This window comes from Falco cherrug, chromosome 2 (assembly GCF_023634085.1).
Source record: "Falco cherrug isolate bFalChe1 chromosome 2, bFalChe1.pri, whole genome shotgun sequence".
NCBI lineage: Eukaryota > Metazoa > Chordata > Aves > Falconiformes > Falconidae > Falco > Falco cherrug.
In genome coordinates this window covers 69,211,233-69,238,250 of record NC_073698.1, presented here as the reverse complement: position 1 = coordinate 69,238,250, position 27,018 = coordinate 69,211,233, and the positions used below count along the sequence as shown (strand labels likewise).

Genomic DNA, 27,018 nt, shown 5'->3' with positions numbered 1-27,018 from the left:
TCCTAACAGGTGAATTTCATATCGATGGTTGATAAAGCAGAAGAATGCAAATCAGTGGGTTTGGGCAGATTGTTGTAGTTTCATAGGAAAGACCTGCTGACACAGTAGCATCCCTGAGGCAATGCTGGATCCAGAGGGGGTGAAGACTGACGGGCAGTTAATAGGAATTTTTCTTAGAGAAAAATGAAGATGTTTCTTCGCTGGTCTTCTCTGCAGCGTGGTGATGCATGGGATGAATACAATTGTGGAAACTCAGGTATTCAGGAATTGTGTGTTTGGTGGACAACAGAGATCGTGCCTATTGCTAAGGTACAATATACACCAAAAAGTTGTATTTCAGTGTTTGAGATTAAAAAAAAAAAAGATGACATCTAGTATCAAGCCTACATTCTTGTGAATTTTCTACATTTTTTTTCCTGAGTCTTAATTAAGAACCACTCATGATGGATGGATGCCTGGTTTGGATTAGGGGTCTAATCCATGATTGTTCAAAAAGTACTGGTATTCATCAGCCTTTGGAAGACAAATAGCTACCTAAGAGTGTGGATAAACATCCACAAACACTCTGCTTAGCATGGTTCCACAAGCTGTTACATGCTTCTGGAGACATGGCCATCTTGACCTAGCATGGCTGATGAGCTGTCATCTCTTGTGCAAGTGTTTGTATACATACATCCTCTTGACTGCACTCAAAGCAAGTACTTGTGTGACTGCTGTGCTTTTGGCCATCACCAGAGGGCTTCAGAGTGAGAAACCTTCTTGCCTTCCACATGATGTGAAGAGCCAGAAGTTTCTTCTGAAACCTGATAACACAGCAACGTAACAGGGACCATTGAGTTATGAGACCATAGAAGCTTACTGGTGTTCAGCAGTTTTTTGTATCTTCCATTCAGAGAACTCATTTCATCTGAGTTTTTTTTTTTTTTTTTTTTTTTTTTTTACCTCTTTTTATTAACTTTACAAGATGAATGGTAAAACAGGGCCTTACCTGGCCCTCTAGGTGTGAGGCAAGTAGGGCTGGTGGGCAGCTAATAGCAGATGAAGGGTTTTGTGGCATCCTGCACTTCCCTGAAGGGAAGAGACCAGGGGATGCAGGTGTGCACAAGCATGTGCCTGCTCTCCAGACCAGTGCCACAGTGTCGGTGTTGGGGACAGGTGGCCAGAACTGGCTTGCGACTGTTGCATGACTGTACACACTATGGCTCTTGGGGTAAAGTGTCTACTCACAAACCAAAGGCATAAGGGAATAAGGGCTGTATTGTATGAAAGACGACCTTAGCTGGATGTCTTGCTTTGAAGAGGTTTGCCAATGAGTTGGAGAGCTGCCCTCAGCCAAGCCTGCTTTCAGTGAGGAAGTTTTATAGGACATGAAAAGCAGTAATGTCCTTTTTTTCCACCGTGCCTTGCCTTTATATGCAGCAGCGCACATGCACTGCTGTCATCCCTTGTGTTTTGGATCAGCGGCTCGGCGTTAGCCCAGGGAGAATTGTGAGCGCCTCTGGTTTCTCTTGGTGGTGTGGGAACGCTGGAGCACATAATGGCTGTGATTCAAAGACAAATGCTAGCTCTTTGCTACTGATCACTTTGGCAGAAACCTCCAGATGCTCAGAGACTACAGATGGAGCTGATTTGGGGAGAGTTGTTTTTTGTTTTGGTTTTTTTTTTCTTCTTTTTTTTCTTTAAAAAAGCACCCACAACCTTAGAACTTCCTTTTTTCTTTTATTATTATGTTTTGCTATCTTTGTAATAGCCTTCTTGTTCTTCCTCATCTGTACCCCCCACCCCTCTCTTTTTTAATTCATGCCAGCCAGAGCGCAGCTAAAGGCTTTTTCCTAGAGGAGCATCATTTGTTAGTAAACCGGCAAAGACAAGCTTAACCAATTTAACCAGCAATTTCTGTGAGGCTTTCCTTTTTGACTGGGCTTTGGGATTTCTTCATGTGCCCATTGGAGGGATGGGGCTGCAGGAAACCACAGGAGAGGAGCCTCCAGCCATGACGGGCTTTGTTCAGATGCCTGTAGTCTGGCAGAAGCTGACCTCCACAACACATGGTCTTTCACTTAGTTGCCTCTCTCCAGCTGTTGGAGAGGTCTGATTTGCTGTGTGTGGGATTTCTGCTGCTTCCATGCTGCTTGGTAATGTTTCCAAACCAACCAGTGGATTCTTGCCTTGGTGGTGGAGCTGGAGCTGGCAGGGGTGCTGCAGCCTGTCCCTTTGTGTATGGCTTCATTGTCACACACTGTCACAGAGCTCTGCTCTGAGCAAATCCGGTGCCTTAAAGCATTTCCTCCTCAATTTTGAAGCTCTCCAAACAATCCAGGTTTCCTCCTTTGGATGTAAGTGCTTCCCCCTACCTCCACAATGCTTTGGCTAGGCTGGTTGCTCTTTGTTCAGTTTCGATCGGTGTGATTAAGGGAAGGTTTTTTGAGTCCATCACTTTGTCATGTTATGGTCCTAGCGTAGTGCAAAATGGTTGTATGTGTTAGGGTGAATACCCTGAGCACAGAATGACAGGCCTCGTTCAGCTCATGAATCATCTTCCCCTGACACCCTGAGTAGTGATAGCATTACTTTTGTTTCAAGGGAAAAGTCCCTGAGAAGACCATTTATCTGGACAAGAGAGGCCATCTGTTTGGTCTTTTTTTTAAACATGCAACTTTTGATTTTATCCTTAATGAAAGTGCTGCTCCAGGGTGTTCGAGCTGCACGCAGCTCCCGTGCAGACAGTGGTGGGTGGGCACAGCTGGGCAGGCTGGGGCCACATTTGGTGCAGGAGTTGTGGTGGCTGCTGGAGGCTGGGGAAACCAAAACAGTATGCTTTCTGAGGGAGATCAAATTATTCCTGTATAGGAGGATTTTAGTAAAACATGCTACACCTGCATTTGAATTATAGTCAAGTTGCCGAGCGTCACTTCTTAGCAGTGGCTTGTGGTACAGGAGTGGGCTGTGCCTGTCTGAACTGCCTGTCTGAGAAAAGAGACCCCAAAGCAGATCCCAGCTAGCTCACAACACACACACACACATCCTTTTTCTGCTGCCTTTCGCTTTGAACATGTGTGATGGCCAGCAAGTGGAATGAACAAAGAAGTGACCCTGTCACCAGAAACCCAAAGGAGCAGCATTGCCTTTCTCCTCCCCGGGGAAGGCTGCAGCCTGGATGGGGAGGAGGTTGTGCTGTCACCTCTTCCCTGCCTGGTGCAGGGTTTTTGCTTTCTGGGTGAAGTGGCGTGGTCTCTCAGGTTTCTCTTGACAGCTTTGTGATTGATTTAGGGTTGACCTGTCAAGGGAGAGTTTTGGACTGAATAAACCTCATTTTCTTCTTATCAGCACCTGGGTATTGGTGCCTGGCTCCCTTGTTCATATTCAGACTGGCATACACATCCACAGTTTTAAGCAGTTCTCCGACAATTTATTATGTTTGTCCCTGTAGCCCTAAGGGTCCCTTTTGCTAGTTGTGGTGCAGTTGCAAAAGGCAAGGCAAGGCTGGCAGGTCGGGGGCTGGTGGGAGCCCCTGCTTTGCAGCTACAGGGGCAGCAGGACAAAGAGCAGCCGAGCCTCACCAGGAGCCAGTGTTGGGGTTGGGAAGTGGACTCCTGTCCCCAGGCTCCTGCCAGCGCTCTCAGGGTTTCAGCCTAGGAGTGAGAGACTTGGGCTGGGATCTGAGCTGTTTGTTTTTAAACTGGAGAGTGAGATGCTGTAGTGGCTCTGATTTTTGAGGTGAAATACCGTTTAATAAATGCAAGCCTGTTCATAGTCCAGCAGCAAAAACAAACACATACTGTAGTATCAAGACCATTTATATTTTCTCCAGTCCTATTTTCTTGGCTGTTAATCTTGGTCTCTTTGTCACCCGCCCAGCTAAGGGTAAATGCAGCTGGGGCGTAATATTTTCTGTTAATACTTGTTGCTTTTATTTATCCTGATGGAGGCATAAGAGCTTTTCTTCTGAGGCAGGTAAATAATTAGCTGGCTGTAGGCAGCTTCCTTGCTTGGAGAGGGGGAGGAAGGGAGAGAGGGGACTGTGACACCCCGTCTGATAGATGGGCATGAGCATCTTGTGGCTCTGTTCATTGTTAATTCACTCCTACAGCACCTCTCAGCTGTGAGGTTTCCAGGCGTGCTTGGCAGCACCGACAACAAAAACATCTGGTCCAAGAATATAGTTCCCTTCTGCTGGCAGCTGCATGAAAATGATTTTGTACATAGTGGCGTAACGCCAAATGCACTTACTTGTACACTAAAGTGCACAGCCTTTATAGAGCTTTGGCAGTGCAGGGCAATTTTAAATGCTGTGCATAAGTCAGCATTAATCTACCAAAGAAATTCAAAACCTCAGCAACTGATTTTATAAAGAGCTCACTTATCACGCATGCCCAGACGTGGCCATACCTTTATACCTGTCTAATAGCTGTTCCTTTCTGAACACAAAGAAAAAGCCTTTTGGTCACAGCCCTGGTTGTCATCTGTCCTCTGGAAGAGTTTGACACAAACATGAAGGGAAATTTGCCCCTTGCAGACTTCTCTGAATTCTTCCCAGACATTTGGCTGTTGCTGATAGAGGTTGACTGTCTCCCCTCTTGTTGTGGGAAGGACCTATTCTGTGCTAAAGAAAATGTTAGCTGTGAATCAAGTAGTTTGTGTGTCTGCTGGTAAATTGTAATTTGAGTGATCAGACCTGATAATTACAGAGTCATCATCATCATCATCTTGTCAGTCAGTTGTAAATCATTCTGTAATGGATTTCCTTTTTAAAAAAGAGCTGTATTTCTGAGTGCAAGTGTATTTTAGAGGTAAAATATAATATTCATATTCCTTCCTGCTTGGAAAACCCTTAGGGTTGTAAGTGTGGATCTCATTTTTACGTGAACAAGCCAATTGAAGAGAGGTCTTTGCTCTGGGAAAGCTGCTCTCAACGCAGGTATTTCTAGTTACGTCTTTTGTGTTTATTCCCACAGAGTAGCTGAGCTTGGTGGTGCTTTTTCACCCTCAAATCTGCTGTTGGGTTGTAGGTTTCAGGAATGCTGCAGAAGAGCATGGAGAAGCAGAAACCCCTGGTCTGGCCTGGCATCAGTCATGGCTGGGGTTTGCACACTGCAGAAGGAAACCATTCCTCCCCAGCAAGAAGCAGTTGGTTTGAGGGCTTGGACAGGGTATTTCAGTGAGTGTGTGTAAACTGCCTTACAGCTACCTGATGTTAATCCTCTGCTCTGTTGCTGCTGGAAGGAGCAGTTCTCACCAAAAACAGAGAGAGGAGGAAAAGGTGGAGATGGTGGCAAAGGGAGGAGGAGCAAGCCTCCTCCTGCCAGCTTTTGAAGCAGTCGTTGCTTGCAATGCCAGTGAAAAATACTGAAGGTATTTTCTGGGGTATTTTTAAAATTGAAAATGGAATTTGACAAGCCTGTAGGGCTTGGTCAGATCTCCTCCCTTCTCACCCTAGCCACTCATGGTCTGCACAGACAGTATATATTCAGCCTGTTTCTCAAACACACGACAGTGAGGTGGTGTCTCAGCTTTCTTTGCAGTCCCTTCCACCCCTTGTCTGGTGAGAGGAATGGGCCTTTGAACTTCTTGGGTTCTCCATGTTTGTGCCTGGCATTTTGCATCTGCAGTACTTCCTCTGTGTATGACAGAGGAGAAGGTTGCGGATTACCGACAGAGGCTGAGCAGTGACTAATATTGGACAGGAGGTGCTGAAGTGTTGAACCTTTAGGCAAAGATTACCTGCAATTAAAACTTGTAAGGACTTGTGCACTCACACTGTCATTCAATCATGTTTGTAAGACACACGTACAGATCAGACGATTCCTTTTATTCCTGGGTAATTTACATATTTTGGCTGCTTCACAAAAGAAACCTTGTGTTGAATAAGTCAGATCATGATCTCACACTAGTCCTTGCTTACAAGGTGTTTCTTGGAGGCTGTAGCGTACCCAAAATTTGAAGTTTTCCTTTTGTGGGTGTAAAACAGAGTGTAGATTACAAGCGGCAAGTACAATCGCTGTTAGACCTCTGTCAGAGGTACCCCACTGTAGAAAAGAAACATTAAGTCTATTTCTTCATAATGATGGCCTAAGTGACATGTCACTTCACAGCAGTGGATTGGTGTGCTGCAAAGAAGATGCAGTAATTTTGTTTTCAGAGTTTTTCTTAGTACTCATTTTCTGACAAAATGCAGGACTTTGTTAGTATTGCAGGAGGAGTTTTAAATATTTGGAAGGAAAAGTTGCAGCACTGGCAACATTTTAATGAGCAGGATTTGCTTAATTAAAGCCTAGAAGACTCAGGGACTGCGGACAGCTGAGGGATTAGCAATGTGTTACAAAGTTCTTCTTCCATATACCAGTTGATGTGGGTTCAGAAGCCTCGGCTGGTAATAAAACTGCAGTCGTCCAACCGCGGTTTGCTGGCCTTAACTGTTGCTGCTACCAATAACCAAAACCTGGATTCATTCTTTCTAATTTTAGGCATGTAGCGGTTGTGCTGAAGGTTGGAGCATAGCTGCTCTGGGTGCCTGCGATTTAGTGTGGGGGAAAAGGTGCCCGTAAGGGGACAGGTCAGTTCCACCTCAGGTGGGACTTGTCCTGTAGAGGGGTGAAGGTCACTGGTGGGACTGTGTCTCCTGGAAGTGCAAGGTGCTTGCTTTGTGGCTGGCGCTGCTCACTTCTGGCAATTGTGGTGGTGCTTGTTCATGCACCCCCCTATATATTTTTTGTTATTTAATTTTTAAATATATGATTAGTTTTGGAGTATCATTGCCAGTCAGTTCCCACCGCTTCGCAAATCTGTGTGTTTGCTTTTGGTCTAAATAATATTACGTATTGAGCAGTGCCAAACCCTCCATCACTGTTGGGCAAAGAAATGGTGGCATGTGATGGAGCTTCTGAATTTCTCTTGTCAGGTACCTCTCCAGCCCCATGTCTCGTTAAAAAAGGATCCTATATGAAACAGCCCTGAGGAAATGCCGAAGTGGGATTACTTTTCCTTCCTCTCTTTTGTTCTGTTCCTGTTTGGCTATGTGTGATTACAGCTTTTGGATTTATGATCGCAAACTGTTGGGATATTTTATTTGGTTTTTATCATATATGTTTTATTCAATGTACAAAATGAAAGAGGGGCTGTAAATAAAACCCTCTTCCTTATTCATCTACAGGACTTGTTGATCAGTTTGAGTGCGAGGCTGTATAATGAACAAATCTGTCTTTTAAGGGGATCAGTGTCTTCATGTAATTATAGGTTTTCATGATGTGACGTATGTACTAGAAGAACATTCATGTTATGCAAGAGCTGCCATTTTTAATGTATTTTATCTTCCCAGCTTAAATTTCTGCTAATATAGCTTCTGTGTGGTGTTTGGTACATAGGAAATCCACTTTCAGTCATTTCAGCCTTTTGATTTCTTTTCTCTCTCAGATGTTTGCCTTCTGCCCCACTACCGTCAAAGTTAAAGCTTAGTTTCAAACTAGAACTTTAGTTTCTTGTTGAATCTCTCCAGCTGCATCAAACCTGCAGGACTCGGGAGCCTTCTCCATCTCCAAAGTCCACGCTGTGTCCCAGCAGTGTCTGCACTGCACATGCAGGGAGGGACCCATGTGTCAATCCCGTTTGGGAAGGGCGGGAGTGGCAGAGCTTCACACTGCCTGGGGAGAGCAGGGGCCAAGCAGTGGGCAAATGCCTCCCCTGGCTCTCTCCTCCCAAGAGATGCTGCTTTCCTTGGCATCAAATGCACACTGAGATTTGAAGTAAAAAATGTATGCAACTTTTTGGCTTTGTGCATAAGCCTGATTTCTCTTCAGCATCTATGTCTCCTGTTATTGTCGGAGCTTGGAGCTTTGCATATAGGAGATTGTTTTAATTTCTTTGCTTCACACACAGACTTATTCTTCATATCTGCAGCGATGGCTTTTTCTAATCACAAAAAAAACCTGAGACTGGATGTAGAATTGTATAGCAACAGCTGGTTTTACTGTGAATAATAGTAATGGAAGTAGGGTACCGAACCTTCCCACTTTTATGAGCACTCTGAAGATGTCAGTACAAGACGAGTTTGTTGCATAGTTTGTAAATAATTTAGGCTTGATGAGGATGGACAGTTGAATTGTACAGCTGGGATAAACATGCAGTCTGAGCAGGAAACTCTTAAGTAATCATGACCAGGATTGAGGGAGTAGCCTTGGAAATGGTTGGAGGGATTTGCCCTTAGGTTTCTGTCTTGGTTGTCTTCAGAAAAGCCCATGGCACCCTGGGGTTTCACTGGGGGATGTTAGAAGTGGTGCAGTCTCTGTGCCTTCAGTGCCTTCAGTGCAGCTCATTCAGTGACCAGCGAAGGCATCGGGGACACATCAGGCAAGAAAGAAAATACTGTTGTTGGCGTGATTGGCAGAGGAGGTGGTTTGGGGGGAGACAACAGACAAGTATTGTCTTCACATGGTTTTTGGCTCCTTCCTGCCTGCACGTGATTCCATCTCCTGTGCCTGCACAATGCTGTTACACAGGCTTCTTCAGGCAGTGCTGGGATCCTGCTTAAGAGCTAGCCCTCCCTCATGCTTTTTTGTCCACTTAATTTAATTGTTGCTTTATGGCTGCAGCCTCAGCGATGGCACTGCTGTGAACAATTTGGCTCATTTTCTCTCTTGTTTCAGATGGTGCCTTTAGCATGCAGTAGAGAGGGTGCTGTGCCAAGGGGAGACAAAGCAGCCTCTGTTTTGCATGTGTTGGGAAGTGTGTTTCTAACCTGCTTGATGAAATCTTGCTACTGAAGGTAACCAAATGTGGTCATAAGGACAGCACTGTTCTGCCAGCCAGTTCTCACAAAACTAAGATTTTTTTTTTGACCCTTGGAAAAGCATCACAGCCGTCTCCTGCAATCGCTCTGCCTGAGCAGTGTTGCTAGTTTGCTACTCCCGGCAGTGTGGCTCTGTGCTGACAGCAGAAGCAAGCCCAGAGGCTGATGGGAGCTCACAGTGATCAGATAGGCTCCAGAAAGCTTGCAAATGGTAAAGCCCATGAAGGGCTTTCTCTGCATGGGCTGCATATGTGTACAAGGGGAAAATTCTGAGAGGTGCCCTCACAGTGATGATGGGGCAATGCTCACCACCCATGCCACTGCTTGCTGGGTATCTGGTGCTCCTTCAGCATCACTGAGTGTGTGGCATGACTGCTGCATTTTCTTAAGGGCGAACAGTCTGGAGGCCTTTGAACAAGCACATGTTTGGGAAGGACTTGAAGAATGATGCGGAGAAATGAACATGTTGATGCCAAGATGGGAAGAGTCTGTGGGTAAGGGGTCTGTGAAAGAGAGAACTTGCACATGAATTGGGACAGGCATGGTGAATGCTGGGCATGAGAAGGTAGCAGAGGAGAGAGAAGGGAAATAAACTTCCATGAGGTCTTTAGCTTGAGGGTAACAAAGCTCAAAGGCTCTGTAAAAGACTCAAGAAAGACGGGATGTAATAAGAAAGTTGGAAACTTCTGTATGTTAAGATTTAGGAGGGACTTGTTAAATGTTTACTGCACGTCTTGATTAAAGTCTTTTCTTCTAAGCGGTTTAGGCTTTCCCTCTCAAGAAGCCTGTGTTTGGTATTTTCTTTTCAGAACTACTTCATGTCATATTTCCAGTTCTAACACTGTTGTGGCATCGGAGGGGATTGCATTTTTCCACATTGCACTCTCTGCAGTGCAAGCTGCTGTGCTTTACTCAAACTTCCTACCTTGGCAGGCACTGGCAGGGACTTGCCCGGCACTCAGAGTCTCATTGCTCTTGTGGTTAGGTTCCTCCCAAAATTACAATGTCCTTCTTAGCTTGGAGGCAGTGCTACAGCTCCCAGTTCAAATACTGTGCTGTGTGCAATACTGCCCCAACTCTTCTTACCAAAGCATCTCCCTTGTGTGTGAGAACTTTATTAACGAGTGTATGTATTATGGATTCCAGCACCAGAAAAGGTCACCTTTTGTGCTAGGCACTATTCAGACTTTCCCTGTCCTAGACAGATTCTGCTCTGAATGGATGCTGGCCAGGGTCTGGCATGTGGGGAGGAGGGAGGATGTGACATACAAGCAGAATAGTTGTTTGTAAAAGTTGGTGTCATGATTTATCCAGAAGGATTTTTGTTTGCATTTGTTGGCTTTTAAGACTTTTTTATTTTTTTATTTATGTGGGTGGAGAGCAGAAATGAAGAGTGAGAGGGAGCGGAAAGGAAAATAAACTGGGTTTCTTGTGGACTTTCTCCTGTTTTTCTTCAACCTGCATGTCGGCTTTCCACTGTTGGGGAGTGATGTTAATTCTTCAAACACTTGGTTGTAGCTTAAAATGACTGGATGCCATTTGTGCGGGGAAAGCTGAGATTTGTCACTGTCTCATTTCTTAAATCAAAAAGGAAAGTTACTGGAGGGACTAATTTGTATTCCCCTGCAAACTGGTTTAGGGTAGCATATAAATCATGTGGTGCGACAGGTAAACTTGCTCTTACCTTCATCACAGAATGCTGTCTTGCTTTATCATTGCTTGACTGTGTTTTCTCATTTATGCTTCCCCTCATCATATGGCTCAGGTAAACAAAATCTTCTGAAACTGCCCTGGGTTTCTGTTCCCTGAGCTGTGCCATCCCTTGAGAGGGCAGAATCAACAGCTAGCAAAGAGCAGTGGTCAGGCAGCCCTTCCACTCTGGGGAGTATGGATGGAAGGTCACCACGTACATGCCCTGGGATAGTTCCTTTCTGTACCTTTGGGCGTGGTTTTTTTTGGGGGGGAGGGGGGCTGTTTTTTGTTTATTTGTTTGTTTGTTTTAATTCAGCTCCTGACATAATTTCCTAGTGCTATAGACCTTGGGAAACCATGTTATTTCCCCCCTTACTCCCCTGGGTGTGTTTCTTAGTGACAGATTCTCATAGGGGTCTTGTACCAATTACCAGTTGCAGTGCTGGGCCAGGTTGGGATTGTTTTGCTTTGTCTTCTGAGGCACCTAGAGAAAGATGTTTAGGGAAGTATATAAAAACAGGGCAGGCATGAAGTAATTTTTCTTTTCCTTTGGTTATGTCCTCCCTGCTTCTGGCACTTCTAAAGCTGTAGTTCCCTTCTTCTCCCTCCCTACCATGATGTCCAGCAAAGTGCTTCTGAATTTATCATCTTCTAAGAATTTGTATAAATAAGCAGGATTTTCTTGCAATAATGGTGCAGAGGGGGTTACCTTTGGAAAACATGCTGAAATGGCATAATCAAGCTGTCTAGATTAATATTCCTTACATGGATCTGCTGTAGCAGCTTTTGTTTGTCTAGGAATTACTCCAGTGGCAACTATGGTCAGATACTTAAATCATTGAGATACTTAAATAATCACAGTTTTGTAAATGGTGATGTAATGAAAATGACAAGCCATTGATGCAACTGATGCAGTTGCATTGATGCGTGCAAAAAAAACCCCACCTGATATTTAGCATGCAAAGATGAATGGAAGAGCAAACAGTGTTGAGATTTTGTGCTACAGCCACAAGGGAGCTGATCGGGCGCCGCTAGCTGGCACCCTGGGAGGTAGCATGCCTGGTTCTGTTTTTAGTGTGCTAATTCAAATGGTTAGAAATGATCTTAATGCACATTGGTGGATTTCTGTGTGGGCGTATGTGATTTTTAATCTTACAGGCAAAGTCATTCTGATAAATCAGCATTGCAGTTAGAAATCCCTAGAGATGCTGACATGTCCATTTAATTTCTGAAGGGAAACACATGGAAAGTGCTCCAAGCTTGATTTAACCACGTGAGTCTTGCAAAAGTATAGCTTACTGCAAAAATTACTGGTAATCAGACGTGCTGTCACAAACTGACAGTGAATGTGTAAGTATAAAACACCAGCCCCATCACAGGCCAGACAAAGAAGATTTCAATGGGAGTTTGTATCCAAAGATAATGGCTCAAAGTGGTAATTGATGCCAGCTGCATAAAATCACTAGGAAAGGCTCACCAGCTGCCTCTGTCCTCCAAGAAAAAAGGATGTACTTTTGTATTACTTCATGAGAATGACAGTCTCTCGCCTCAGTTGGTTTTAATTTTCTCCTTTTGTGATCCTGGCGCCTCTGCAAACAGAGGGACTGTTAGTGGTGGTGGTGCAGCGTGTGTATTGTCAGGAGGAGGTGAAGGGACTTCTGTCTTTGAGGCTGGCTCACATGTCCAAATCCCAGGATGGCTGCCGAAACACCTCCTTCTGTGCAGGAGGACCCCTTCTGCAGGCTGCCCTCCCTGCGGCACATGTGTCCATAAGGAGACCTGTGTTGAAATGGTCTTATCCGGTGAGATTTTTGGGTGGGATTCATCTCACCCTGATGTAACACATCTGCAATACTGGTGTCTGGATCTTGGCTAATGACCTCATCCTCCTTGTGTGGTTACTGGGGAAAAGTAAACACTGGTAAGGTGCACATTGTTTGGCCTCGTTCAGATATCCACATTGGAATGAAATGAGTTGTACCCTGGAAAAAAATGTTCCTGAAACTGGAACAGAACAATTTTGGTCTGGCCACCTTATTTAATCTTACACCAATTGCTGTACCACAGTAGTACTGCAGCCTTCTCTGTGCTGATCAATCCTCATGATAGTTCCTGTCGCCACAAAGTCTTCAGGACTCAGTGCCAGGTAGTTATCGATCCACACTAAGTAAGTGGAGTTTTCCAAAGCCTGGCAAGAATTATTGGATCCATTTATTTTTGTAGGCTGGAATTTGGACTGGATTGAACTGTAGGTGAGGCACTATTTGTGTTGTGGACAAATGCTCAATGACAGCTGAAATAAGAGTTTAGGACCATTATTAGTCTTAGTTACAGGAGATGTTTGGGGTTGCTGCAGGCTGTTGAGCAGGTGCTTTGACATAGCCACAAGGAAAAACTGAAAGGGCAGTAACTAGTGGCGGTCTACTGGGTCTTTATGCACCTTTTTTTGTTGTTGTTGTTTGTTCTTTGGGGTTATTTTTTTTTAATTATTTTATTTTTCAGGAAGAGGTCCTGTCTAAGCATTGTCATTTGGGCTGTTATTGCAATAGATAAACATGAACAACCTTTAGGACATCCTGCCCATTGTATTGTAAAAGCTATTGTGTTCCATGTGCTGAGGATCGGAAATAATTTTTATATAAGAAGTCTACAAAATAGCAGATTAATTCAATTATACATGTTAACCTATCAGTGATTAAGTCCCAAACCATTAAGTTTAAGAAACCCCCTGTTAGAGTTTTTTTGCTTAAATTCAGTGTGATAGTGGTAGTTTCTAGTATAAGCATGGGGGTTTTGGTGGTTTTTTTTTTTGGTTTTTGTTTTTTTGCATACGGTCCAAATAAAAAAATCACAAAACGGCAAGGACAACAGAAGCAGCTGAGGAAGCACTGAGTTAGCTTTTGGCTCAAAGATCTGTTCTGATAACACTTTCAGGGCTGCTGTTCACTGGGAACTTTGATTTACAAGATTGTTTTACTGTTTTGTTCAGTGTTCCAGAAATATGCAGTGTTTTACTTCAAAGATGCATCATGAGAAGATTTAAGAATAGCTTGGTGCATTTTGGGAGTTTTCTCATAATTATGAATAAGCGCTGCATCCCCCTGTATAGTGTATTTGAAATAAATGTTTGTGTTGTAGCATAGGGTGGTTTCTTTTTGCTAAAGCCATGCATACCAATGTGTGTAAATAGTTAACATGTACTTAGTATTAACATCTGCGTATGTGGTGAATAGGATATTTGATTGCTAGCATGGTACAAATTGCAAGGAAGTTTAAGGCTTAACATTTTCTCATGTAATCAGCTTTGACATTACAGGATAATCAAAATACGTGCTACCGTTTCCATCAGCCAGCCACCCTAGGGAACAGAGGTTTCGTTTTTTTCCTGGAATCAATTTAAGGTAGACGTTTACCCCCTGGATACCTAAGGCTAGAAAATTCTGGAGCAAATAAAGGTCGTGCCTAAAGGGGTAAACCAGCTGCCTTTTCGTTTGTTGCCTTGAGAGGTGCTGGCTGAAGGCTCTCAGTTTCTAGGTGTGGTAAGAGAGCTGGGGGTGGGATGGTGTCTGCTCCTACTTCTGTATCTGCTGCCTGCTCAGATGTCACCTCAAAATGTGTGTGGACCCTTCCATGCAACACATCCTACTGTCACTTCAGAAATGGATTGTGGGTGTTTTAAAGGAGCGGTTGCATAGTGTTATCCACTTTAGCTCTCTGAAGAGATGACCTGCCTTCACCCGAGCTGCTCTCTGCTTGGCACCTCACTGAGGCCGGGGGAGCTGGGGGAAATCCTTCCTCTGTCTTTGTGTCCCAGCATCCTGTTTACCGCCCCAGCCCCTGGCCCTCTCTTCCTAATGCACTTGCTCTTCCTCCGTGGAGGCAGATGGAGGAGGAGGAAACTGGTGCACGAGGCAAACGCCTTGTCTGTGCAGTGAGGGGAATTCCTGAACTCCACCTCTGCTTTCCTGTGCAAGCCCCATGCTGGCACCAAGGTGGGACCCACCTCAGAGGGCCTGCTTCAGCAGCTGCCTGGTCTGAGCTGCTGTCTGGCATTTAAATAGAACTGATTGCAGTTTTCAAAATTCTCCTTTAGAAAAAATGAGGAAGATGGAAGTAATACCCCTCTCTCATAAATTCACAGATTTTTCCGGTTTTCTGGTTCTCTGGATTGTGTAGAATGAAAGCCTGCTAGCTCTTTATTTGCTTAAGGTATTACAAGCATAGGGTTTTTAAACAGACCCTGTCCTGCTCCATCATGGATGAAGTCCAGTGCATCCTTCATTTGCTTTTTTACACTACTTGAAAACTTGTGAAAGTAAGTTCTGTTTTAGACCATCTCAATAAACAACATTTTGATGGCATGAACATAGGATGTGTTCACTGAGCATGATGCTGATATAAATTGAACTTTTAAATAATGTACTTGCATGAAAGAGGAAATTCATCATGCATATGGTGTATTTTTGGTGTATTTTTTTTCCAAAGGATGAAGAAGAAGAAATCAAACTGGAGATTAATATGCTAAAGAAATATTCTCATCATAGAAATATTGCAACTTATTATGGTGCTTTCATTAAGAAAAGTCCTCCAGGACATGACGACCAACTATGGGTAAGCAAATGTTTCTCAAGCATGTTCATAAGTCTTTCCCTTTTGGATACAGTTTGAGTATGATAGAAATATCACATTATGGAAAGACAAGCTAATAGAATTTGGTGCTTGCCTGAACAGATAGATAAGTGAATCACATAGGCTAATCATGCATCCTTAAGAAGATGGCTGAACTAAGATTTGCTATTAGCAATGGATTTGCTCTTTAAGTAACTTTTTTTTCCCTATTTCCCAGCTAGATAGTAACATGTTTCATGGGAACGAGGCAGGCAATCTGAGCAGTGAGAATGTACGACTGTAAAAAGAAAGCTGCACTTGAGAATTGTACCCATTACATTTCTCATCCCACCTCATCTACACCCTCTAGAGGGTTGAAGTTTGGGTTTGAAATGGCAGGGTACAGACATCAGTGCATGTTCTTCCACAAATAAATGGGAGTTAAAGGGTAAGATGTGTTGCAATGGTGTGATCAGTTTGATTCCTTCAGCATTGGATGTGCTCTTACTGCTGTTGCTGCTAATGCATTTTGCATAGCTGAGCAAATCCAGATTCCCAGCATTAAATTACAGTGATTAAATCAGTCCTTGAAGATGTGGTAGCTAATGTGAGACATATTCCATATATGTCTGACACAGATTGTAGACATTTGGTTTGAATCCATTTTCCAGGCAGAGATGTAAAATAAATGATATTCTCTTCTTTTCGAGGGTTTCCCAAATCAGTGCTGCAACCTGATTATTTTGCTTTGCTGGACAGCTGGAACTGTGTTTAATGTTAGTTGCATGCTCTTACCTGTTTTGCAGCTTGTTATGGAGTTTTGTGGAGCAGGCTCTATCACAGACCTTGTGAAGAACACGAAAGGGAATACTCTGAAAGAAGACTGGATAGCGTATATCTCCAGAGAGATTCTCCGGGTAAGGAAAATACCCCGCTCCACTTAAAAACATAGAAACAGTCTTACAGGGATGTAGCCTAGCTTGAGGTTCTGCAAGAAGCTGTTTCTGATCAGTCCCAGTTAGCCATGTCATCTCATGGAGAGTGTGTAGGAGCAGATAGATGTCTGCTCTACGTCATTTAAATTGGTGTGAGTTGTACTGTATTGTAACAGCAGTCTTGAAGAAAATAGCAGTTGTTATAGCCGAGAAGCCAGCGGAAGAACCAGTGACCTTACCTATTGTAGAAGCTGTGAAACAGTATGGACACTGTTTTTGAGAAGCCCGAGGTTGTAACAGTGCCGTAACACAACAGGGTGCAGAACGGGCTTTTCCAAATGTGTTTGCAGCCGTCTTTCTCTACTCCTAATGAAGTCTGTGGAGAGAGGGAGTTGTTGGCTCAGGCCAGCAGTCAGGACTTCTGTGCTGCAATGTACTCGCATATTGCGTGTTCCTGCAGTCTGTCTGGAGCAAGCAGCTACGTCGTATGTGGCTGTGCACTGTGGAGTGCTAGCAGATGGCGCTGCAAAAGTTTCTCAGGAAGAGGGATGCCACTTTCCAGTTTTTCTTAAAACTGAAGCTTTAACTAATTACTCTTCGTATTTAATTTCCAGTTGGTACAGTTTAAGTGCTTTTTGAATTGGCATTTGTTTGCTGGGCTAAGTAAATCTGGTATGATTTTCCTCGTGCTTCTTTGTAAAACAAATTGCCTCCTACCCATACCATACGCAGTATGTTTGTTCAATTGTCTCATCATAAAGGAAGTTCTGAAGGGCTTTATGTTAAAGAAAACCACCACTGGCTCTCGCATAAATCAATGCTGCTGTTGTCTGTGTTACACGTTTGCTCTGCCTTGGCGATTTTTAAGATGGTGAGGGAAGGAGACGTACTATTCTGGTCTCTTGCTCTTAATTCCAGATGCTAGGAGGGAGTCCCACTGCTGACACATTTTGAATTGTTTATGAGGGAGAAGAAAGGTTGAATACCTACTGACAGTTGTATTTCAAATCAAATGGATAGTGTGCTTTAATATGAGGAAAGCTAACTTCTGCAGGACTGATCTTATGCTTGATTTGAGAACTGTGTGACCTTGGAGGTATTGCATGCTATGTTGCATTCATGCTAGGTTCTCCTTAGATAAAGTAGTCATGCTTGGTGAGAAGAGGAAAAAATTACTTACCTCAGAAAAGAGCTGGGTGAAAGCTATTTTCTCATTCCTGTGAGAGATTTGCAGAAGGAGCCTTAATTGCTTGCCAGCAAGAACTGGAATATCTGGAAAAAAGGAATGCTAAACTCACATTGCTATGAGACGTTGCAAAACCTGATTTGACACTGAGTTTGTCAGAGACAGGAGAGGGGTTGTGTAACAGAAAGTCAAAATGAGCTAAAGTGCCAAAGATTGGTGCAGGTGGAGACACAGGTGAGGGTCGACCCAGTGGATCCCTGTGTGGTTGGAGTGGCCTGGGGGCTACAGGAGAATGGAGATGTGCCCCTTTGTCTCCTCCCAGCCCTTCACAAATCCAAATGTGCTTTTTCAGTAAGGTTAAATGGTACTCTGGAGAGAACAGACAATTATTTCCCTGGCTGGGTCGAGGTAGTGGAAGGCTTTAAAAAGTATCCTGTGTGAAGCTGTGGAAAAGCCTTCATTCCTGTGAAAAATAAGACCACACTTAGCATAGCAGCCAGCAAAAGGTCTCGGGGACATCAGCCGTTCACTTGATTCACTTGTGACGTGTGGGGAGGAGCTGTGGAGGGTGGTTTTTCTGTCACACTCGTTAACTGTTTTAAAAAAAGAAAATAGCCCAATGGTTATGTAGGCAAACTGGTAAATGATCATTTAATGAAGAACATGTGTTAGGAAATATTTCTCTACAGCAACCACTACTCTCTTAACCTCTTGCAGCTGTAAAGGTTCTATTTCTTTATTTTTCATAAAACATTAAAAGCCTACGAGGGCAACTTGAACAGGCAAGACAATCCCACCGGAGACTACAATTTTCCGAGCAGAGAGCTGAGGAGAAACCAAAATACAGGCAGTTGCTAAGAGGGTTGCCTGTTGTTCTCCCAATTACATTAGAGAGTAAAATGCAACATATGTCTTCCTCAGCGCTCCCTCCACATGGCTAATGCTTTGGGGCATGCATCCAGGTGCTGTCTCAACAAAAAGCACCGTATGCCAGGAGGTTTTGTTTCCTTTGGAAAGTGTAATGCTCATACTTTTTTTTTTTTTCATGTTTTTTTTGCCTGAGGAACAATTAATCTGGCTTCGTATTTATGGAGGCTAGAGAAGAGAACTGCAGCTTTGCAGCAGAGCTTTTGTTTGTCATCAGCCGTCCCTTGCCCTCAAACATAACTGCCTGTCCATCACCCTCCCACCCCCTTCTCGGGGGTGCATGTATGCATGTTGATGCTGCCTCCTTTCTCCCTCCAGCTCTCTTCCCCCCTTCCCCAGACTAAATTCTGGGTGACCCTGTGTGTGTCAAATGTCAGTGGCATACGCTGACGCTGATGTTATTTACAGTGTCATTGTATGGACAGTTTCTGGGAGCTGAACTTCCTTCACGTGACAGCTGAGAGGTGTTTGCACAGTGCAGATATTGGGCTGTATTTAGGACAGCATGTTCATGACCTGGGGCCTGTGTCTGTGCACCAAAAGCTGTGTGGGCAGTATGCTGCTAGAAGGCTCCCAAGGGTCCCATTGCACCCAGCCACTGTGCAAGAGACCCAGTGCTATGGGCTTTGGGGGTGCTGGGTATCGGTAGTCTGTTGCTAAGGCAAGAGCCTAACTTTGAACGTCTTCTCCTTCCTCTCTTTCTTCTTAATGCAGGGGCTGGCACATCTTCATGCCCATCATGTGATTCACAGGGATATCAAAGGGCAAAACGTGTTGTTAACAGAGAATGCAGAAGTGAAACTTGGTAAGTAGGCGCACACGTCCACTTCCTCATTCATTCAGCCTTTGGTTTTATGATGTTCCCAAATCAATTTTATCCTTTAAGAGCCCTGCAACATGCTCTGTAGCATGAGCACTCTGTTACTGCTCCCACATGGATCAAGGCCCTGCACGTATTTCCTCCTGCTTCAGGAAGATGGAGTGCAGGTTATTGTTGCATTTCATTATAAGATGTTGGCTTTCATGCCAGAATCAGTGAGGGGATTGTTTTGCTTCCCGCCTCGAGCTGTGCGTGACTGGATTTGTTCCGATTCCCCTTATTCTGGACTCAGAAAGTGATGGGAGTCTCTCTTTAATTAAAATAGCACCTGCTGTTCAGGTTCTGGACACAAAAATAGGATCTGGATGGCACTCTCAAGTGAGCTGTGGCATCAAGTTCAAAACGCAGTTCCAGCTCTGGCATGCCTGCCGAAAACTGTGCTCATCCCTGGCCTCCTCTCTCCCTTCCGAGTGGACATACTCTTTTTTTCTTCCTCTCTAATTTGTCTCTGCCAGTTACTGCACACTTTAACCTTCTGTGTTTGTATCATGCTGCACTCGCCACCTTTTTTTCAGTTAAATATAGAGCCATGCTGAAGCCCTCCCACCCAGCCCACATCCCTTCTGTTTTGCATTACACCTTCCTGCAGCACAAGTCATGGGAAGACATACTAGCTGCTGGAGGAGGAAGCTCTCGTGAGAGCTCTCCTCCTTTTGGTCCAAAGTGGAGCACAGTAGCTCCCAAACTGTTGCTCCCACCAAACTTGTCTCCACCATTTGGTCAGTGTCACTCAGATGACGGATACAGTGAAGCTGACACAGCCCTCCTAGAGCAGATGCAGTTACTGCTATCGAAAGACATACATCACTGTGGTCATGAGCAGGAAGAACTGAAGGGAGGAAACCACCTTGTAATGTAATTGCCTTGTAATGAAATGGGCATCTCTTTTGAAATCTGTGTGTGCTCCAAGTTAGCACCTCTTCAGTAATCTTCATCTTTTGCTCCTATCAATGCATCTTCTCTGTGCATTAGAGCAGAGAGCAATTCCCTGAGCAACAGATGATTTTTGCTCTCCAATTTTAGAGCGGAAAAAGTGGACAGCCGAAAGAGAAAGATGTTCATGCGTGTGGTATTTCCATAGCATGAGAGAGACCTTTGGGAAGCAGCTCCTTCTGTATAGGCAAAGGTGCTTGCTTTCACCATTTGGGAAGGGAGTAGCCCTTTTGCACCCTCCCAGGCAGTATTTTTGCAGCTGTATGCTCCCTCCTGTACAGGCAGGATGGTGAGACGTGCAGGGGAGGTGGTCATACACTGCCAATGTCCCTTGATGCTTATGGCCCAAGTACCTTGCATGTGAACCATAAGGGCTCATCATATTTCTCTTCGGCACGGTTCTCCCATGTGGAACATCCATAGGGTTTTATTTCCAAATCACCTTACAGAAGTAGTCACTGCATTATTTTTCCCCTCTTATTTTATTTTACTCTTTTCCCGCCCACAGTGGATTTTGGTGTGAGCGCTCAGCTGGACAGGACAGTTGGCAGGAGAAACACTTTTATTGGAACTCCGTACTGGATGGCTCCAGAAGTTATTGCCTGTGATGAAAATCCAGATGCTACGTATGATTACAGAGTAAGAGAGTCCTGTTTAGAGAAAAAAAAAAAAAAGAGCCAACATACAAAACCTATACACTTGCATGAACATATAAATGTACATGAACAATGGCAGTTTTTGAGACTTCTTGTGCTTTGTAGGAGTAATACTATTTTGTGTAGGTACATTCTTATTACAGGAGTACAAGGTAGGGGTCAAATTGTGACCTTTAACAGTTGCTATTACTTGTATTATCATAGCTTTGAGACATAAGTAGTATAGGATTTTGGTATGCTGTAGGTGCTCCGAGATGGCAAAAAAAGAGTTTAGCTGGAAAAGCTCATGTTCTTAATTTGTGTAATGATTGTACTTTAAATTGTGTTAGACTATGTCCCAGTTATTGTAGTAACCCAGAACAGTACATTTTAGGTGTTGCCTTAAATAGAACCACTGTCTGGAGAGCCAGTGAAGTACAGAATGAGCTCTTTAAACTGTACCTGTTCCTGATTTCAGGATACATGTACATGTTGTTAAAAATTTATCCATCACAGCGTTTCTCAACAAAGATAATTTTTTACGTGTTTGCTGCAGACCAAAGATTTAATTACTGCAAAACCATAATTGACTTGATGATATTTGCACTACCCATAAGAGTATTATGTATGTGTATTTAAAGTTAAATTTCTCTATTGAAGGCAAATTGTAATCTTAAAAGTTCTTCTCAGCTTGCTTTAATGAATGCACAAGGAAAAAAGAAATGTGAAAATACGCTTTTTAAAAAATCTTCTCTTAGACTAATGCAGTTGTTCCAGCTTTTAACCAAGGAGAGCAAAGGTATCAGAAAGCCTGTGATTAAGGTCTTACAATGAATTTTAGAGCTAAAGATCAATTACATCAATTTGCTGAGATTGATAGTGGTGTGAGCTATCAGTATGTTTATGTGTGTCTAAATGTATTTTTAAAAAACATATTATTTGAATTGGTGTTTTTGTACCTTTTGACTAAGATTGATGAGGTTGATCCTATTTCTTTTCATTTAATCACTTTTTACGTCCATCAACTCTTTGTACTAAAGGTAATGCTTTGTATCTTTGCAGATGGAGTTATTAGGAAGGAAGGGTGGCTATTAAATGATCTAATAAAGGAGAAGAACTCTCTGCAGTATTTGCTAACGCAGTAGTGCTGTGAAAAATAACTCCTTCTGCTTCTGAAAAACACCTGTTTATTGTTCTTCACGGAGCCTGTAGGATTCTGTCCCCCAAAAAATTCATGGTGGGAAGATTTTGTAAGATCACGAAGCTGTGTAGTTTAGCTTAAGTGGCTGGATTGGACCAAGAGAAAAGAGTACCTTGATGGGTCTGAAAATGTGATCATTAGAAATGCTTCTCTGCTTGTAGTACAAGAAGACCTTGTTTGCTCATTAGTTTTAACTATTTTTTTTTTAAATTCACTGTTATGACCAGAAAGTAAGACTGCTTTTCTCAAAAACAGCTGTCTTTCAGCAGCCTCCTCTAGTGTTTTGCCCCTTAAGCTATGGAGTTTCTGGAGCTGGTTCCTCACCAGAACTCTTCCAGCTCTTGCCTGTGTCTGACCCTCCTGGCTCTCGCCCAGGCTCTCCCAAATCAAGGGTGCTGGCCAGAGGTGGTATCTTGAAGGGCTCCCACTGAAGGACTCTTGTTTCATAATGTTTCAAGCAAAGCTGAGATGGTAGGGAAGGAGCATTCGCTTTGGCTTCAAAGAATGTGTCCAACAGAGACTTCTTGCAGTTTTAGCAATGATGGCTATTCTCCTAGGTAAAGCTGTTTATTGAGAGCAGAAAAAATTCAGGACTAGGTATATTCCCTTAATCTGTATTTGTTTATTTATTTGCTGGTTTATACACTGAAAAAGACCTGCCAGGTTTTGGGGTATTTGCCCTGTAGTATTTGTAGTCTTTTGTTTTCTCTTGTCTTTTGTTTGGGAGAACAGGTACAGTGTTTTATGTGAATTTATTATAGGGAAATCATAGATTCATAGAATACTGTGTTGGAAGGGACCTCAAGGATCATCTGGTCCAACCTTTTTTGGCAAAAGCATGGTCTAGACAAGATGGCCTAGTACCCTGTCCAGCTGAATCTTAAAAGTGTTCAGTGTTGGGGAATCCATGACTTCCTTGGGGAGATTATTCCAATGGCTGATGGTTCTCATTGTGAAAAAATTTCCTCTTGTGTTCAATTGGAATCTGGCCAGGAGTAACTTGTACCCATTACCCATCATCTTTTCCAGGTAACTCCTTGTAAAAAGGGGGTCTTCATCTTCTCTATAGCCACCCTTCAAATACTGGAACCTAAGCCTTGTTTTCTCAAGGCTGAACAAACCCAGTTCATTCAGCCTTTCCTCTTTCCCAGTCCTTTGATCATCTTCACGGCCGGCGTTCTCCAGACCCTCTCCAGCCTGTCCACATCTTTTTTGCATAGCGGGGACCGAAACTGAACACAGTATTCCAGGTGTGGCCTGACAAGCACTGAGTAGAGTGGGATAATGACTTCGTCTGTGCTGGTGAAGCCCTTGTTGATGCAGCGCGGCATCCTGTTGGCTTGCTTTGCGGCAGCAGCACACTGCTCACTCATACTGAGCTTGTTGTCCACCAGGATCACCAGGTCCCTTTCCATAGAACCAGTCCTCAGCCGGGTAGATCCCAGCCTGTGCTGCGCTCCTGAATTGTATTTTCCCAGGTGCAAGATGTTAAACCGGTCTTTGTTGAGCTGCATAAAGTTCATGTTAGCCCTCTTTTCCAGTCTATCCAGGTCTTCCTGCAGAGTGGCTCTCCCTTCCGAAGTGTTAGCTTTGCCACTCAGTTTAGTATCATCGGCACACTTCATCAGGGTACACTTGATCCCATCATCTGGATCATTTATGAAGTTATAAACCAGCGCTGGGCCCAGTATTGATCTCTGGGGACTCACTTGTGACAGGTTGCCAGTTTGAAAGGGAGCTCTTTACTGCCAGCTTCGGGGTGCGGCCTCTCAGCCAGCTCCCCACCCACCCCACAGACCGCTTGCCTAGACCATCACATTAGCTTCTCTTGGAGGAGGCTGTGGGAAACTATTGAAAGCCTTGGAGAAAATCCTGGTGGACAATGTCCACCGTTCACCCCACATCAACTGAGCAGGTTACTTTGTCGTAGAAGGTGATCAGGTTTGTCAAGTGTGATTTCCCCTTGGTAAATCCATGCTGGCTTTTTCCAATCATGTGCTTCATTGGACTTGTGGTAGCCCCCCAGGAGGATTTGTTCCATAACTTTCCCAGGGACTGAAGTAAGAATGATGGGCCTATAATTTCCTGGATCCTCCTTTAAGCCCATCTTGTAGATGGGGGTGACTTCAGCATTCTTCCAGTCTTCCGGGATGTCTCCCAATCTCCAGAACTTCTTAAAGATTATGGAGAGCGGCCTTGCCACGATGTCAGCCAGCTCTCTTAGTGCTCTTGGTTGGATGTTGTCAGGGCCCACCGATACATGGGGTCAAGCTCACCTACCAACTCTTCCTTCACTGGCAGTGGGTCTGTGTTTGCATCAGCCTGGATTTTTGTCCCCAAGGCCTGAGGCCCAGCAGTGCTGGTAAAGGCAGCAGTGAAGAAAATGTTGAAAACCTCTGCCTTTTCAGCATTGTTGGTGACTGATTCACTTCCCCTGTTTAGCAGTGGGCCAATATTTTCCTTCTGTTTCTGCTTGTTGTTTATGTACCTGAAGAGCTGTTTCTTGTAGTTTTTGACATCTCCAGCCAATTTCGAGCTGAGCTTTTGCTTTTCTAACTGCATCTCTGCGTGCCCTGGCAATGCCCTTGTTCAATCCTTTGTAAACAAGGGAATATTGAAAATTCTGTTGTTTCATAGATGTAGATTTCAGGCAAATGTATTTTTCATTGTCATAATGTGAATATCTTTTTATGTGTTATTGGAAAGGTTTTTTTGCATACTCCATATGAATACGTGTGTGCATTTCTGCATATATATATGATATGAAAAGTAGGATTTTATGACACTGTTACAAGAAAAAAGTAACGTATATTATTTAAATAGCCATGGTATTTGGTTTCAGTCTCACCTACAGGGCCTCTGTAAATAGTACTCTCTTACTGTCTGAATGGGTAAATCCACCTACTAACATATGGTGTCTCTCTTTTTATGCAGAGTGACCTTTGGTCATGTGGCATTACAGCCATAGAGATGGCAGAAGGAGCTCCCCGTAAGTGATGCGTCTGCTTCTCCAGTGGGCTGATTAAGACTGAAACATATACTTGGGAGATGCTGGTTGTAATCTAAGCCTGGTATTGAGGTTTCTGAAAGTATCCTCATGTTATTTCTGTTCTCTTTGGTTTTGCCTGCCCTATAAATATAAACTCCCATAAATAGCAAGGCTTTTGATAAAGATAGGACTGTGCACTACAGTGCAGACTGCAGTAATTTAATTTCTATAGCAGGAATATTTGGAAGCTAATCGAGTGTCAGACTTCCTTCCTATGGGTAGTATATTGTGTTTTGGAGTTGTGTTCCAATTCGTGTATGGCCTGGCGTGGGATGCTGAAACCTCAGCCAGAGAGAGGGGCAGTGGGGCCTCGAGAAAACCGACCTTAATGAAAAAAGCATCTGTAGCAATTGTTTCTGTGTTGGCTTTCTGTCAGTCTGGGTAATGCTAACATTGCTTCGCTTTTTGTTTCCACTATTTGGTGGGTGGTGTTGATCTTCCTTAGCAGTGACATGACTTAAACTGTAAATCCATCTGCAGTACAAAGTATTGAACTTAATGCTCCCTGCCTGAGAGCACTTACCAGCTGATACGGGTATTTTGGGGGGAAAAACCTGGAAACCAAAAATGCACAACTTTTTATAGCTTACTTTCCTCTGACATAGTTATTCTTTCTGTATATTGAGGCAGACAGCAGATAGGTACAAGGAGGACAAAAAGATTTAAAAAGAAATTGGGCATGACGTTTTGGCTTTTAATGGTAATTTTAACAAAAGTCTTTATTGAACTAGCAAATATGCTTACCCTCACCCCCAACTGGAGGTCTGTATTTTAAAAATAACAGCCTAAGATACCTAGAAACAACTACCACCACCACACCACTGCCCAGCTTGAAACATGTCTTTGAAATAATCATGTTGAAGTATTGATGTTTTCCTAGCTAAAAATGGTCATTTCATTATAGCTGCTGCCTGATTTTTGTTGTTGTTGTTAATGTAATATTTATAAATTGAATCACAACACTCTTGTTTTGATTCATGTTTTAGGAAGTCTGATGGTTTGTTGGTTTTTTTTCTTCCTAATTGCACGTTTACATGAATGCCCATGTGAGAGCTGCTCCCAGGACACCTCAGCCAGCGCTGTATTAACAGCATTTGAGCTACCACTTGACCTCCTTTTTGTCATACCTTTTTGTTCAGTGCATTGGGTTGCCTAGATGGCTTTCAATTAAAAGCTCTGTCTGTGGGTTTTGTAAGCCCAGAATTGGACAATAATATTTTATTTCTAAACTGAAGCAGAGCTTGGCTGCTCTTCATGTAAAAAGCACAAGCGGGGGCATTTAAGAAATAATCAAAGATCCAACATAAATGCTGAGCAGCTCTTGCCTTGGTCTGTCCTCTGCGGTGGCTGGAGTCCATCTCTAAGCTTGGTGGCCGAATGGAATCCACAGGCATCTGAGGGGTTTCTCTGCCAAGGCTGTGGCCCATTATTTTTGAATCCAGAATCCTCTTCACATCAGTCTGTTTTTTCTGAATTTCTATTGTGTGGAAAACATTACCTCTTCCTACAGTGATCATTCAAGCTAAGACTGGTGGTGCAAGAGGTCAAACACAGGGAGACAGTAAAAACAGAGGATTTGCTTCTAGTGACCTTTCTTGGGCAGCTTCTCCCCCTGCTCCCATGTTTGCTTGTGTTGGTGCTTTGCTATGGAACAGGAGGAAAGGCTGTCCAGGAGACATCCCAGACTCCCCCTAAGTGTCAGCTGAAACCAAGGGGACTTTTTTTGACAAAAGTCACAGGTTCACGTTTCAGTTCTGCACGGAATAATTTTTTTTTTTTTTTGATAGAGATCCTCCCATGCTTCAAAACTGTCAGGCCTTGGAGTTAAGAAAGCCTCCAAGTCTTCAGAGTAAAAATGAGGCATCCTCCATAATGGGAGAGAAGGGCAGGTGGAGGGAAGTTTGTATGAAACAGTAACTGTGTCATTCTTCCCTTCTGTCACCATCATCACCCAATATTTTATTGACCAGAATGTAAGTTAGATGATTTGAGACTGGAGGAGGACCATGCACAGATGTTCCCATCATGGTTGATCCTCAAGGTTAATCCGTGCCTCGATCTCTTTGTCTTTTGGGGGCCTCCCTTGGTGCATTTGAGCTGTGGAATTGTTGTCATTTTGGGCTAATGCCATTTAGCTGTGTTGCTGTCTGCATCTGGAGTGTGTGCAGTCAGCATGGTGGGAATGGTTGT

The 27,018-nt window shown here is 43.6% G+C and overlaps 1 protein-coding gene across 10 annotated transcripts in view; it reads left to right on the top strand.

Moving 5' to 3' along the window:
• MAP4K4 (mitogen-activated protein kinase kinase kinase kinase 4) overlaps positions 1-27,018 on the top strand; it is a 170,973-nt gene that overhangs the window by 93,872 nt on the left and 50,083 nt on the right. For all 10 annotated transcript variants that reach the window (XM_055701200.1, XM_055701196.1, XM_055701204.1 and 7 more), the window contains exons 4-8: positions 14,960-15,085; positions 15,889-15,999; positions 18,845-18,935; positions 20,452-20,582; positions 24,714-24,768. In XM_055701200.1, the coding sequence (XP_055557175.1) occupies positions 14,960-15,085; positions 15,889-15,999; positions 18,845-18,935; positions 20,452-20,582; positions 24,714-24,768 (514 nt within the window). The remainder of the gene's footprint in view (positions 1-14,959; positions 15,086-15,888; positions 16,000-18,844; positions 18,936-20,451; positions 20,583-24,713; positions 24,769-27,018) is intronic.